The sequence below is a fragment of the Elephantulus edwardii genome, unplaced genomic scaffold (assembly GCF_000299155.1).
Source record: "Elephantulus edwardii isolate Elephantulus edwardi_28Jun2011 unplaced genomic scaffold, EleEdw1.0 scaffold00381, whole genome shotgun sequence".
NCBI lineage: Eukaryota > Metazoa > Chordata > Mammalia > Macroscelidea > Macroscelididae > Elephantulus > Elephantulus edwardii.
In genome coordinates, this window is record NW_006400131.1 from 791110 (window position 1) to 803629 (window position 12520).

The 12520-nt window shown below is 42.8% G+C and overlaps 1 protein-coding gene across 5 annotated transcripts in view; it reads left to right on the top strand.

The window, feature by feature from the left end:
* NTRK2 (neurotrophic tyrosine kinase, receptor, type 2) overlaps window positions 1-12520 on the top strand; it is a 709069-nt gene that overhangs the window by 253805 nt on the left and 442744 nt on the right. Inside the window, exon 12 of one of the 5 annotated variants that reach the window (XM_006902205.1) lies at window positions 6507-6953. The exons of the other annotated variants lie outside the window; for them this stretch is intronic. Within the exon in view, the coding sequence (XP_006902267.1) occupies window positions 6507-6544 (38 nt within the window). The 3' untranslated portion in view covers window positions 6545-6953. Of the gene's footprint in view, window positions 1-6506; window positions 6954-12520 lie in introns of those variants that run through there. 5 annotated transcript variants of the gene reach the window in all.

The following is a 12520-nucleotide window of genomic DNA, read 5'->3' on the forward strand; positions in this document are numbered from 1 at the left end:
ATATATGAAGCTTCCATGGCTTCTGTGATTTCAAACACATCAGCTGATGGTAGTTCCTTATGTTGAGATCAGTGTCTCTGAAGTTTAGTCGCAATATTTATCGGTCAAAGGTGATGTATCCTGTAGAATTGCTGTGTAGATAGGCTTGTCGCGGGCTTTTTTGTAATCAGTGGGCTAGTTGGACACTCCAGAGAACACTGGGCAGATGAGGGTGTCTCACCGTGGCTGCACTGAAAGACTGTTTCTAAACTGTGATGTTAATGAAAGTTAGTGAAAGACTCTTGAGTATCTTAGTGCTTCTCAAAGTGCGGTTTTAGTTAAAACATTTTTTGGTGAGCCTCAGCTGAAATGTAGCATACACCATTCTTTCCATTAGGCTGCTAATGGAGAAGTTGGCATTTTGAATCCAGCAGTCTCTCTCTACACGGGAGAAATTTGAGCTGTCTCCTGTGAAGACTTACAAATGTGGAAACTCAATGGAGGGCTAGAAAGAGCCAGGAATGGTGCAACCATGTGAGTAGTTGGCTGGTGAATGGAGACAGTTGCTTCAATGTTTGGATGTGTCCCCATCCAATCTGAAATCATTGAGTCCTTGGACATGTGTTATCGGATGACCAGAACATGTCCTTCCTAGGTCATTTAATTTTAACTGTGCACAGTAACTTTGGCTTCACATATGCCAGAATTGCCAAAAAATGTATTTTCCTTCATTGATTTGCAGAGCATAACTAAACATCATTTTGCCAAGTGAAAGTGGCAGAATCTTTGACAGCTGACCATCTTCACCAAGTTTTTCTTTTTCAGCTGAAAGGGCAGCAGTTTTCTTTGTCCCACTCCCATGCTTACGTAGTGTTAATGACAGTGAGAATTAGACTAAACTAAGCCTAACACCTCTTCTCCAAGAACTTAAAATGCTCCAGAATGGGCACACTGGAGGTCTGTGCATCTTAACTGTGACATTAAGTATACTTCTGAGAAAATATACCATTTTGCACAGGAGGCTTGAAGCAACTCTGTTCACTTGGTTACCAATGATAAACAATATATAGCCAGTCTTTCCACCCTCATTGTGTTTCTGCTGCTGAATACATCACAATTCTTTAATACAACTCGAAGATTAGATCAGTTCAGATCCACCTGCTGCACTGGAAAAGAAAGATGTACAATCTTCTCCTGTATGATCTACCCTGTGAAGGGTCTGCTATGAGTGGACTCAATAGCAATGAGAGCTTACCTGAAGGTTGGTTGTTTGAATCCACTCGTGAACCATAGAAGGAATGCTTGGTGTTATGCTCTTGAAAAACTTAAGAAGCTCAGTTTACTCTTTCACATACAAGGTCACCCTTAGCTGGGATTGCCTGTGACATTGGATTTTGTCTTTTTTTTGTTGTGAATCTGAGCATATATTTAGTTCTAGGTACCGTGTGAGGCAGCGTTCAGCAGAGCAGCTACACACACAATCTCTGCCCTTCTCTCACTTGCATGGAGAATAAAAGAAAATAGAAAGATAAGTCTAGAAGAGATACAAACCGCCCTTAAAAAGTGGAAGAGGGTGTTGTAAAAGATGAAGGTGAACTGGGTATTCACAGGAGAAGTCTTTTGTCCTGGACCTTAGATAATGGTTAAGGCTTCTTTCTGTCATTGGAGCTGGCTCTGTGGAAAGAGATCTCAGGAGTGGACAGTATGTGTGGACAGGGTACATGTTTGGGAGCAAGAGGAGTGTTTGGTGGCACGAGAGGGTGGATAACCAACTTTTTGACTGAGCTCAGAGAAGAAAGCCATGGGACCTGAGCTGATGTATTGGGTACATTGCTACAGGCAGCCACAGGCCCTTTGCTAGGCAGGCTGGCAGCCCAGACGTCTGAGTTTAGTTTTCAGTTCTCTCACTCCTGTTCCATTCTTGGTGATCTTGTATGTACACCAACTGCTGTGAGGTTCAGAGAGTTTGCCTGTATGATAGAAAAAAGCAAGACCAAGGGACAGCTAATGCAACCCCTGGAAGGCACTTGAATTCTACAGAACGTCTGCTTAGGACACTGGCGTTTGATTAAGTTTAGGTGCTTAAATGAAGCAGATGTGGCCCTTAGATCAGTTCAGATTTTGTAGTGGAACTTTTCCTGGTCCACTGTTTGGTGTACATCTAATGTTATGGGAACATGAAACTTCTTCCTTTTGAGACTTTGAGCCTTCTTTAAGGCTAGGGAAGTATCCCCACTGTCTTCCCCTGAAGGTGCATTTCTGTGTGGGCACCCAGCCTGCAGGTTACCTCTCCAGTTTCCCCTGAAGGTGCATTCCTGTGTGGGCGCCCAGCCTGCAGGCAGCCTCTCCAGTGGCTCCAGGCCCTCCAAACTCCAGTGCTGGCACTTTTCTACTTGAACTCGCCAAATGACAAATGTGATAAGATTTGCTTTTTTAGATAGCAGCTGCATCTTTCTTCCCTTCTCATTGCTTTCTTTCAACTCAGCAATTTTCCTTTTTTTGCTCCAGATAAATTGCTGTTAATTTAAATGTATGTTCAGCTCTTGCCATTTTATGGCTGATTGCTTCTGAGTAATAGGAGGAAAATGTGGGCACATTGGGATGTAAATAAATCTGAATGAATGCGTGACGAGCCAATGGTAGAGAAAGCTCTGGGCTTCACTGACCTTCAGGTCTCCCTCCTTGACCATCCTTCCTCTCCTCCCCACCCCAACTCCCATTCCTTTCCTTCTCAAGATCTAAGCACTCAGAGATCCTAAACCAGCTTTTAGCCTAGGCCTCCTTGTTCTCTGCTTTCAGCTTTGCCTCACATCTTTCCAGTGGGCCTGGCTTCCTTCTGAGCTCACCTAGTTCTCAGCAGGGGTGGTAAAGTTTCCTGAAAGTTCCTTTGATAAAGGAGCTTGTCTCACCGTACCTTTTTCTTCCTCACGTGCACCACTGGAATGTGTCAAAGGACTCAGAATGTCACGTTGTCAGAATATCTGTACTTTAGGCTCACAAGCTAGCAGCTCTCTTGGCTGCCAAACTCACAAGATGTTCAGCCATTTGTTGTGGTCTAAAAACTTTTCCCTCGCTAGGAGAAAATAATCGTCTATTGTTTAATATCATTTTTTTTTTTGTCGCTTTCTTGAGTTTCTTCTACTAGGAGAGAACAAAAGCCCTGAGATCCTGGTAGGTAAATTGAGGCCCTGATTGAATTTTCCTCCAAAGCCCTGGATGTGTTTTCTTATACAAGGCTCATCTCTGTAAATCAAACTCCTTTTTTCAGGATGTGGTGGAATTTCTTTGATATGGCAACAGTATGTGAAAGTGAAAGATATAAAAGACTGGCTCACCTTCCTTAAGAGGTGACCTGGTGGTGGTGGTGACTATTTGAATGTCTGTCCTGCATGCTGCTATCCTGCATGCTGCTGACAATTGTAATAAATGGAATTTGCCTCATCAGAAAACTTTTGCCTTCGTTTTTATGGTGATTTAGCTTCCACTGCTAACCAGTAAGTTGATAGTTCAAACCTGCCAGCCTCCTATTGGCAGGTGTGCTGTGTCCTGCAGGGTTGCAGCGAGTCTAAACCAACTCCATGGTCGTGAGGGTCACTCCTACGTGGCACAGCTTTATGGGTATGAGGACAGCAGGAGCATCAGGAGGGCTGCAGAGGGACATTTGCAGTCTAGCTCTTGTCAGTTGCTGCTGAGTTGGCTCCAGTTTATGGAATGTTACATAAACAGAACACAGTGCTGGCTGCTTTTGTGTCAGCTTTGTGATCACTAGTACGCCCGTGTCTATTGTCACAGTCCATGTGCTGCTGAGTTTCTCCCACCCTAAGAGGCTCATTTCCCGTTGGACAATATTTAGTTGTGATTCACTTCTTCTGGAAGTTGATCTCTGGGATTTTCTTCCTAGTCTGTCTTGGTCTGGAAGCTCTGACCAGATCTGCTCATGGTTGATGACTCTGCTAGAATTTGGCATTGCTTCTAGAATTATTGTAATATGCAAGCAGTCACAGTGCAACCACCTACCCCTGAGTGATGGTGACACCCATAGAATTACAGTCAACTGCAGTTGTTCCCAGGTGAGGGGCAGTCCTGTGGAGTTTGCATTTAACAAAACACATTTCAGAACCTGAAGAAATCTGGAAAAGAAGAAGGGCAAATAGAAGCAAAGAGTGAGCTAGTTGTTGTTAACACTCTGGCATCTGTAAGCTTTTAGAATTACTGCATCACAAACACATTGGTAATAAGACCCATAAGAGCAATTTAATGTATTGTGTTATTTTTTTCAAATCAGATACCCTTCAAAATTAAATGTACTGAGAAATATGGTATTGAATCATTCAATCTTTTTGTTTGGGGAATGATATCTTTTATTTGTATCACCACCTTCCTTCTGTTTTTGTTGGCAAACCTGACATCCTAAGATTAATCCTTTTATTTCAGAGGAAAAGAATTTAGGGTCCACCCTCTTAAAATCATGAGGAGTGACAGAGGTGTTCAGTTTGTTAATTTGGTGCACATGTCCTACGTGCTCGTAAGCAGCTGCTGGTTAGGTTTGCCTAGAGGCTAAACGTTTAGAAAGAAAATAAGGATATGAAGGAGAATTAATCAGTAGCACTGAGGACTTTCTAAATTCTCAGTGCTTTGTGGGTGATTAAATTCATAAAGGATGTCTGGCATTAGTGCTGAGTTCTTTTTCCTCAGTGACTTGGAAGGGCAGGAGAGAAATGTCATGGAAATTGAGCTCCTAGACTGTAGGATTCTATTGTAAATGATGGAACAGATTGATAGTGAGAATCGCCACTTTGGAGGCAGATGACACCAACACTTGGCAGACCAGATTCCAGGTTGAAGAAGATCAAGAGTCTAGAGGGTTAGGTTTGGACATGTTTTCCAAAGATGAATGTAAAAATGTCTCGGGATTTTTCACTTTGTCATGTATTTTGTCATTTACAAATTTTTTATTTACAGACTTGAATATATCAACCCATGAGTCTATGTAATAAAATTCTCCCTGTTTCTTGTATGTTTTCATTGGCAAGTTTGGAGAATTGGTCGTTCCCTCCTTTATATTCCTCTGCTATTCTGTTCCTGCACCCCCACCCTACCCTACCCTACCACCCTACTGTCCTACCCTACCACCCTACCACCTGCTATTCTTTATATTCCACTGCTATTCTGTTCCTGCACCCCCACCCTACCACCCTACCACCCTACCACCCTACCATCCTACCCTACTCTACCACCCTAACACCTGCATGGCAGCCTGGCAGGGGTTTACAGATGGGAATTGCTGGATCTCAGTCTAAACCCTATCCTCTATCATACACTAGCTGTGGGACTTTGGTCACGCCAGCTGGGGCTGTGTCCTCACCAGTAAAGAGGGAATATTTATAGAATGTGCATCGTAAGATTATTGTGTAATGGAAATAAATAATTTGGCCAAAGAATTGAGAAGAGATCTGGGCATGCTCTGTGTGTTCTGTGCAAATTATCTACTTGTCTTTCACCATCTGCTAAACAATGAGATAGTTGAGGTCAAGAAAGTTTGTTTTCTTCATTTTTGTATCATATGCCATAGTGTCAACTGTTTGGTCAGTATTCATAAAAGTTTGAAAAGGTAATTGATACTAAGCTTTATATCTTATGTTTTATATAAAATATAGGGAGCTCTGGTGGCCTTGTGGTAAGGAGCTGTGTTACAATCCCAAAGGCATACAGTTCAAATCCTCCTGCCGCTCCATGGGAGAAAGATGGGCTATTTCCTCCCGTGAAATTAAAATTGCCTTTGAGAACCCACTGGAGGGCCAGCTATGGGTCAGTTCTAACTCAATGGTACACAACAACAACAGCAACAATAATATATGTATATAATGTATATTTTATATATTATACAATATATGCACATACAAGATGTACTATAAAGCATACTACTACATGTTCTTTATTTTATATTATACAATGGATATTACACAAAGCTCTGTGTGTTGTATACATGGTCATTAAGTAATAGTTTAATATAGAGATTCATAAGAAAATCAACCAAAATATTGTTGTTCCAAGCCAGCCAATTCCCTGAACCTTTGAGAGATAACTAGGAGAAATTGAGTAGAAAATAGTAATCAGGATTTGGATATTTGTTGCTGGCTTTAATTTACTCCTTTATGTGGACAAGCATCTGAGAGCTCAGTGAGGGTCACCTGCATTGATGGCACAATCTATGACACATTTAACATTTGATGTACTTGCAGAGGAAGCTGGGATCAGAAACTCTTTGCAGCACCCCGGCCCCATATTTTTTTGAATCCTATAAAATCCAGTTTTAAATGTAACTTGTTCAATAATGAGATGCATGTTTTCTCCCAACTTCTGTTTTAGGTTTTTTTTATATATTGCTTTATGTTTTATATTCCATGTTGGTGTCTCTTTTTTTATATTTATTCGTTATGTTCTTTTGAAAGTGATTATACTTATATGTTAATTTTAATTTTTTTTCTTTTGAGCATGACTTACGTTTTATTTTGTGTTTCTTTTAGGTTTTGTTTTGTTTCATAAGATCCCACTGGATGGGTAGCTGAAATACAGGAAAAGACAGAGAAGGGGTCTGTGGTGTATGTTGCTTGATGCTGTCCTGTAAGCTGGACTCCTGGGCATGGTGTTGGTTTGTCCCTGAAGGGCTGCTTGTCTGGGGTTTTCTGTTAGATGTGGGTGGGTGGGTGGGTGGTTGAAGGACATACAGCATTAAGTCTGCAAATATTGTGAGCTGTTTGGGGAACACAATGCACAGACAGCCCTCAGGCTACAAGCAGCAGCTCAAGAAAACACCTCACGTTGATGCTTCTCCTCTGTGCTTTCAATGATTCAAATGAAAAATCAAAATGGAATGACATTAGATTGAATTTCTCTTCAGAAAACTGGCCTCCATGGTTGTGTTGGAAATAGATTATTATGGTTCCTGTTTATTAAAAGTGAACTGCAAACTTGGTTATTTCTTCTTAAATATAAGTTTTTACAGGTATAAGTGCATACTAAACAACTTACTCTCCAATTAACACATATTCGAGCATCATTTTATGTTTTTGTTCAATTAGTAGTACTGAGTTCAGGTTTAACTTCTCTACATATATGACTAAAAGAATTAAAGTGTATATGCACCATCTCTTTGAATGTTGAAAAATTATTTCTTTTAATAGTAGGAAAGGTCTGCACTTTGGCTTCAGTCCACAATGGTGCAGAGATAATTATTTCTTTAAAGTTCATCAGCAGGCCAAACATTCTTTAATTAAGAAAATAATGAAAAAGAAAGCAGCTGGTTTATAGATGTTAAGTCAAAGTCAGTTTCAGAAAAACAATGAGTGAAGAATATGCATATGGTAAGAAGACAGCCATGTGCCTTTTTCTTTGCCCTCTCTGGCCACCTGCCTTTAGAAGTGTGTGAGGTGAGAAAGCCACAGCATTGTGCTGTTGCCTTTACAGAAGTGCAGCTTTTCTGCCACGAGAGCCATAGGCAGCCTGCCGGGAGCAGAAGAGCAGGTTTGAAGAGGGTAGTTCCCCTGGCAGACTGTTCCACTGCCGGGTATTCAGGACAGGAGAGCCCTGCTGACCTGAGCAGAGAGGAGGTGGCAGGTTGCTCTTGACAGTGTGCTTTATAGCATCCCGCTTCTTTCTGAGAGAGCAGCCTGGATGCTGCTGAGGCCATGTGACTGCCTCACTCGAGAACTCCTGTCCACCATCTCAGTGACTCTGTGCATGCAGTGAGATTCAGTGTCCCCCTCCCCCAAGAATCTTTGGGTACCACCCTACTCATCCCACCCCTTACTGAATTAATTTTGGAGATTTCATAACCAACTTGGGAGAATTTCATGTGAAAATGCAGGCAGCTCTTACTGCTACGCATATACTGCTAAGCTGAATTGTAAACTTAACTGATGATTTAAAAAAACGTTTTTTCTTTCTTGGAAGTTGTCACTCTAGGTTTTCAATTCAACTTTAAGGATTTATAGTTTTGTGGGTTTTTTTTTGTTTGGTTTTTTTTTTTTAATTTAGGATTTATAGTTTCTTAACTGGGCCAACATGTTTGGAAACATTGTTTTGAATCTTGTGTAACCAAGGCATTAATCTCAGTAACCTGATCAATTCAGGGGCCACCCGATGCGGAAAGGATCTCCTGATGAATGCTTTCTACTGCATATTCCACCTTAGCCACTAAGTACGTTACTGTTTGATGGAGACATGTCACAGAGACCTATGGATTACAGCATTGAATTTGGCAGCTCCATGCTCATAATACAGAGGGCCAGTCTCTCTAAAGCAAACAGACCTCCCCACTCAGTGTTTTCTTTCCACAAAGCTAGCTATGTGGCCCCTTGGTGGCAAGATCTAAACATTCTTCCAACTCCCCTTTCCTCGCTTCTTAAGAATTGACATTTCCTGTCACTACTTAGATTTGGGGTTGTTTCCCTAAGATGTTGATTTACAAAGAGGTCACCTAGTTGCAGAAATTCTGACCTCAAGGAGAAAAATGAAATTCAAATGCAAGCAAGGGAGGAGCTGTCACACAGCAAATGTTCTTAGGTAGTGGCCATTAGGTGCAAAGCTTTCAAAGGTTTTCTGCTATTCTGTGAGCTATACAAAAGTGCTGAATTGTTTTAGGTGATATATTTTACATTCCCCAGACAACCTCAAAGGTATGAGAAGCACCCCCCCCAAAAAAAAGTATTTATTGGTACTCATTAGCTAGGAGATTTTCAGATACATTTTTAGTTTAAAATGGGAAGAAGTGGACAGTAGGGCTATTTAATTTATCAAAACACTGAGCATCTCCTGAGAAAAAGCAGGCAATTAGAGCATTGTTTCATATGGTTCTTGTGTTCTTTGCTTTTCATTGTTTTAATCCCTAAAGAAAGTGATCAGTAACATAGCTTCTCATTTCTACGCTAGACCACCCTCTTTACTCCTTCATGTAAATCTTGTGAAAAATCTAGTTAGCTCTCCACAGTGGCACATGCCGTGTATCTTCTCAGCAGTAAGAGAAGATGGACAATGTCTTTGCCGAAATCAGATGTGTCATCCTAAGACAGCCAGCCTCTAACACCATCATCAGGTCTTATCCTGAAAGGCTGCCAGAGGGCTGATGGGAGAGTGAGTGTCCGCTGCCCCTACTTCTGCCAGCTTGTGCCTACAGGGGAATGGGAGGGAGGGGCTTCCAAATCTTCTGACTCTTTGAGAGAAATCCAAGACATGAATTTTTATGTGAAGTTTCTCTATTTTTAAAAAGTTGGTTCAGTTATTTTTAAAACTTTATGTAGGCCAACCAAACATATCTGTGGGTTGCCAGCTAGTTTTCATTGTCTTCAGACTCTGTCATTGTTCTCTTACTCCATCCTTATGTCTGTTCCCTCTCTGCACACACTGGTTTCTTTTTCCCAACCACTGGCAATCAGAGTGTTACTTTACAGAGGTATAGGGAGTTGAGCTCACAGCCCTGCTCTCACTACTCTCTGCTCCTCTACCCCGACTTCCAGCCAGCCAGGGTGCCTTGGAGTTCTCCAGTTCACAGCAGCCACCATGACGCAATGTCTTCCCACCACTCTCTATGGGCTTGCAGCCCATCCGACCATCTAAAGCCTTCTAGGATGTTGTCCCTCCCCTCTTATCTGACATGCATTTATTTCCACCAGTATCCATTTATCCTGGCCTGCTCAAGGTCAGGCCAAGGAAGGTGAGAGATGTACAGCCCATGTTCACGAGGGCCTTTGTGGTAAGAATGTGAATACTGGGAAGTGGAAGCCTTAGCAGGATGGTTCCCTGGTGTAGTCCACACCCCGATTGTACAGTCATCCAGGGCAGCTGAGAGTTCCTGAAGCACCTATCACTACGTGCTTCTCCACCTCTGACTTTAACAACAATCAAGAAGCAGCATGAGGCTTAGGAAGGTCCATCTCTAAGTCAAAACAGACCCCACGTGCTCCAGAAAGGATGAGGGCTTTTCAGTCCTTGTGTCCCAACAGGAGCAGATTTCATTTTGAATGCAGTGAGTTTCTTCTCAGAAATAGGCAGGACACATTAGAATGCAATGATCCACCTGGCTCCCACAACATAGAGCTCAGAGACAGAGCTCACTCAAAAGCACAGAAGTTTACCTCTCCAAGTAACCTTGCATTACGTTCAGAATGATTAGGCCTTGTAGCATCTCCTCAGAGCAGAGGCTGTGTGAGGGATGCATATGTCAGAAATTAAGGAGCTCTGGTGGCTTAGTGGCAAGAAGCTGCTCTACAATCCCAAAGGCACGTGGTTCGAATCCATCACCTGCTCCACAAGAGAGGAACGAGTATTCTCTTCCTGTGCTATTAACTGCCTCTGAAAACCCACAGAAGGGTCAGCTATGGGTTGGTTTCCACTCAACGGTACACAACAAGTGTCAAGAGTTGTCAGCTGAGATTGAGTGGCCATGTGTAGAGTGAGAGCAAAAGCTCTGTGAGGTACAGTGGCTGGACAGGGAACCTGAGTTCCTCACATGGAGGATGAAAAGCACCCCCCCCCCCACTGCACTGCCTGGGCCCTGAGCTCCAGGAGGTCAGGGCAGGCACTCAGGGGCCTGTTGGCCAGCAGAGCCAATGAGATGGAGGAACACCTGTATTCTCAACCTTTTTTTTTTTTTTAAATTTACTCTCTAAATAACCCTGACTTTGCCTCCCTTGCATTCTAATTTATACTCTGGTTTATTTTTGGCTGTTTTGCTTTTTCCTTGCTTTCTGTGACTAACATACGGCTTGCTCTCACCCCCTCACTGCAGAGTGGCATCAAGCACTTAATGTGATGTTTGCCAATGATCCTCCACTTCCTGATCAGGTGGATGCTTCACATCTCCACCTGTCTTGGTCTTTTCTGTCTGCAGTGCCTTTCTTGGTTCTATCCGGATTCCTTGCTCTACTAGGGAACACTCATTCATCTTATTGTGTCTAGACACCACTGTACAGCAGGGCCATCCCGGGGCTGCTGCACCTGACTCCTGGGCAGCCTGTGGCCTAGAGTTGTATGACTCAGCTTAAATCCGAAAAAGCTAAGTCAGAAGTAGCCACTCGAGTAATACATGTAGCTGTGTTCACACAACTGCTGCCAAGCCAAAGCAGACGTGCTTGCTTCCTTTCCAGCTCACAGGGACCCCATGGGCATCTGAGGTGAGCTCTGCTTCATGGGGTGTCAGTGGTAGGTCTGTCAGAGCAGACAACCAGACCTTCTTACTGACGTGCCTCTGAGTGGACTTGGCCTGCCAACCTTTCAAGTGATCTTGCACATGTGAGTTGTTGCCAGTATCCAGAGACTCCCTGATGCATGTGTATCGCCTACAGCCCTGCCTGGTTTATCCAAGGGCGGCTGAGAAGGTTAAAGACTCTTTCAACCTTCAGAGTGCTGCCAAATGGAATTAGCAGCCAGGATGCCACCGGAGAGTTCACAAAAGTATCCTTGTCCCATCCTCAGGGACGCAGGAACCTCCCAGCAGTCTCATTCTGGCAATGAACTCCATCAGAGTGTCAGACTAACCAGACTAACATTGTGGGGCCTCACTGTGAGCGCACCCACAAAATGGCGATAGTGCCACCCCTTCCCCAAGACCCTTTCTGTGTCTGAAGTCTTCATTTTCACAGAACAGATGTGGGCAAAACTAAGAAATGACAGAGCTCTCTCCCTCAACATCAGTTTTTATCCAGGACAGTCTATCTATGGCCTGGGTGTAAGAAACTAAGGAATAGTCAGCTTCCCAAGCCAGCTGAGCATTGAATTCCACCTGATTCCTATTCCAGTACACTTGCTGTAATCCATAGGCTGCTTGTGAGTCAGCCTTATGCCTTGATTTTCCTCCAGCAGTGTTCTAGGATTTGTAGCCATTTTTACATGTTTCCTAGAAATAATGGATAATCATTTTCTTTTCTTTTTAAGTGCTGCTTTAACAATGTGAATATACTATAAATGTACTTGCTGAATTCATTCATTTTTTTAACAAGCCAATAAAGTTTTCTAATTCATTTCCATGTGTCTCGCACAGTCTGTATCCCCTCATATGCACTCCTCTCCAAACAACCGCCACTGCTTCCTCAGCCACATGCTCTGTGTGTGTCACAGTGCTGGTCAAGATGAGACCACAGGTTGTAGAGGTAGGAGGGAGAAGTGTCCCTGAGGACGCTGAGCCTCAAACCCTATACTGATTCTCAAGCAAGTTACCTCTCCTAAAGGTTCTTAACGTTTCGCCGATGTGTATTATATGTTTATTGTTATACAATTGCACAAAACCATATTGACTAAAATTCATTGATTCTTACATTACACATTTTTTAATTTAATAAAAGACTACATATTTTAAATAAATAAATGCTTAAGAGGTAAAACAAAATGGCAAGAAGGAAGTACATCCCATAGGAATGTCCATGTTGTTGTTGTTGTTATGTGCCGTCGTCGAGTTGTTTGCGACTCATAGCGACCCTATGCACAACAGCCCTAAACCCTGCTCTATCCTGCGCCAACCGCACTGCCTCTGACACACACATCCTGA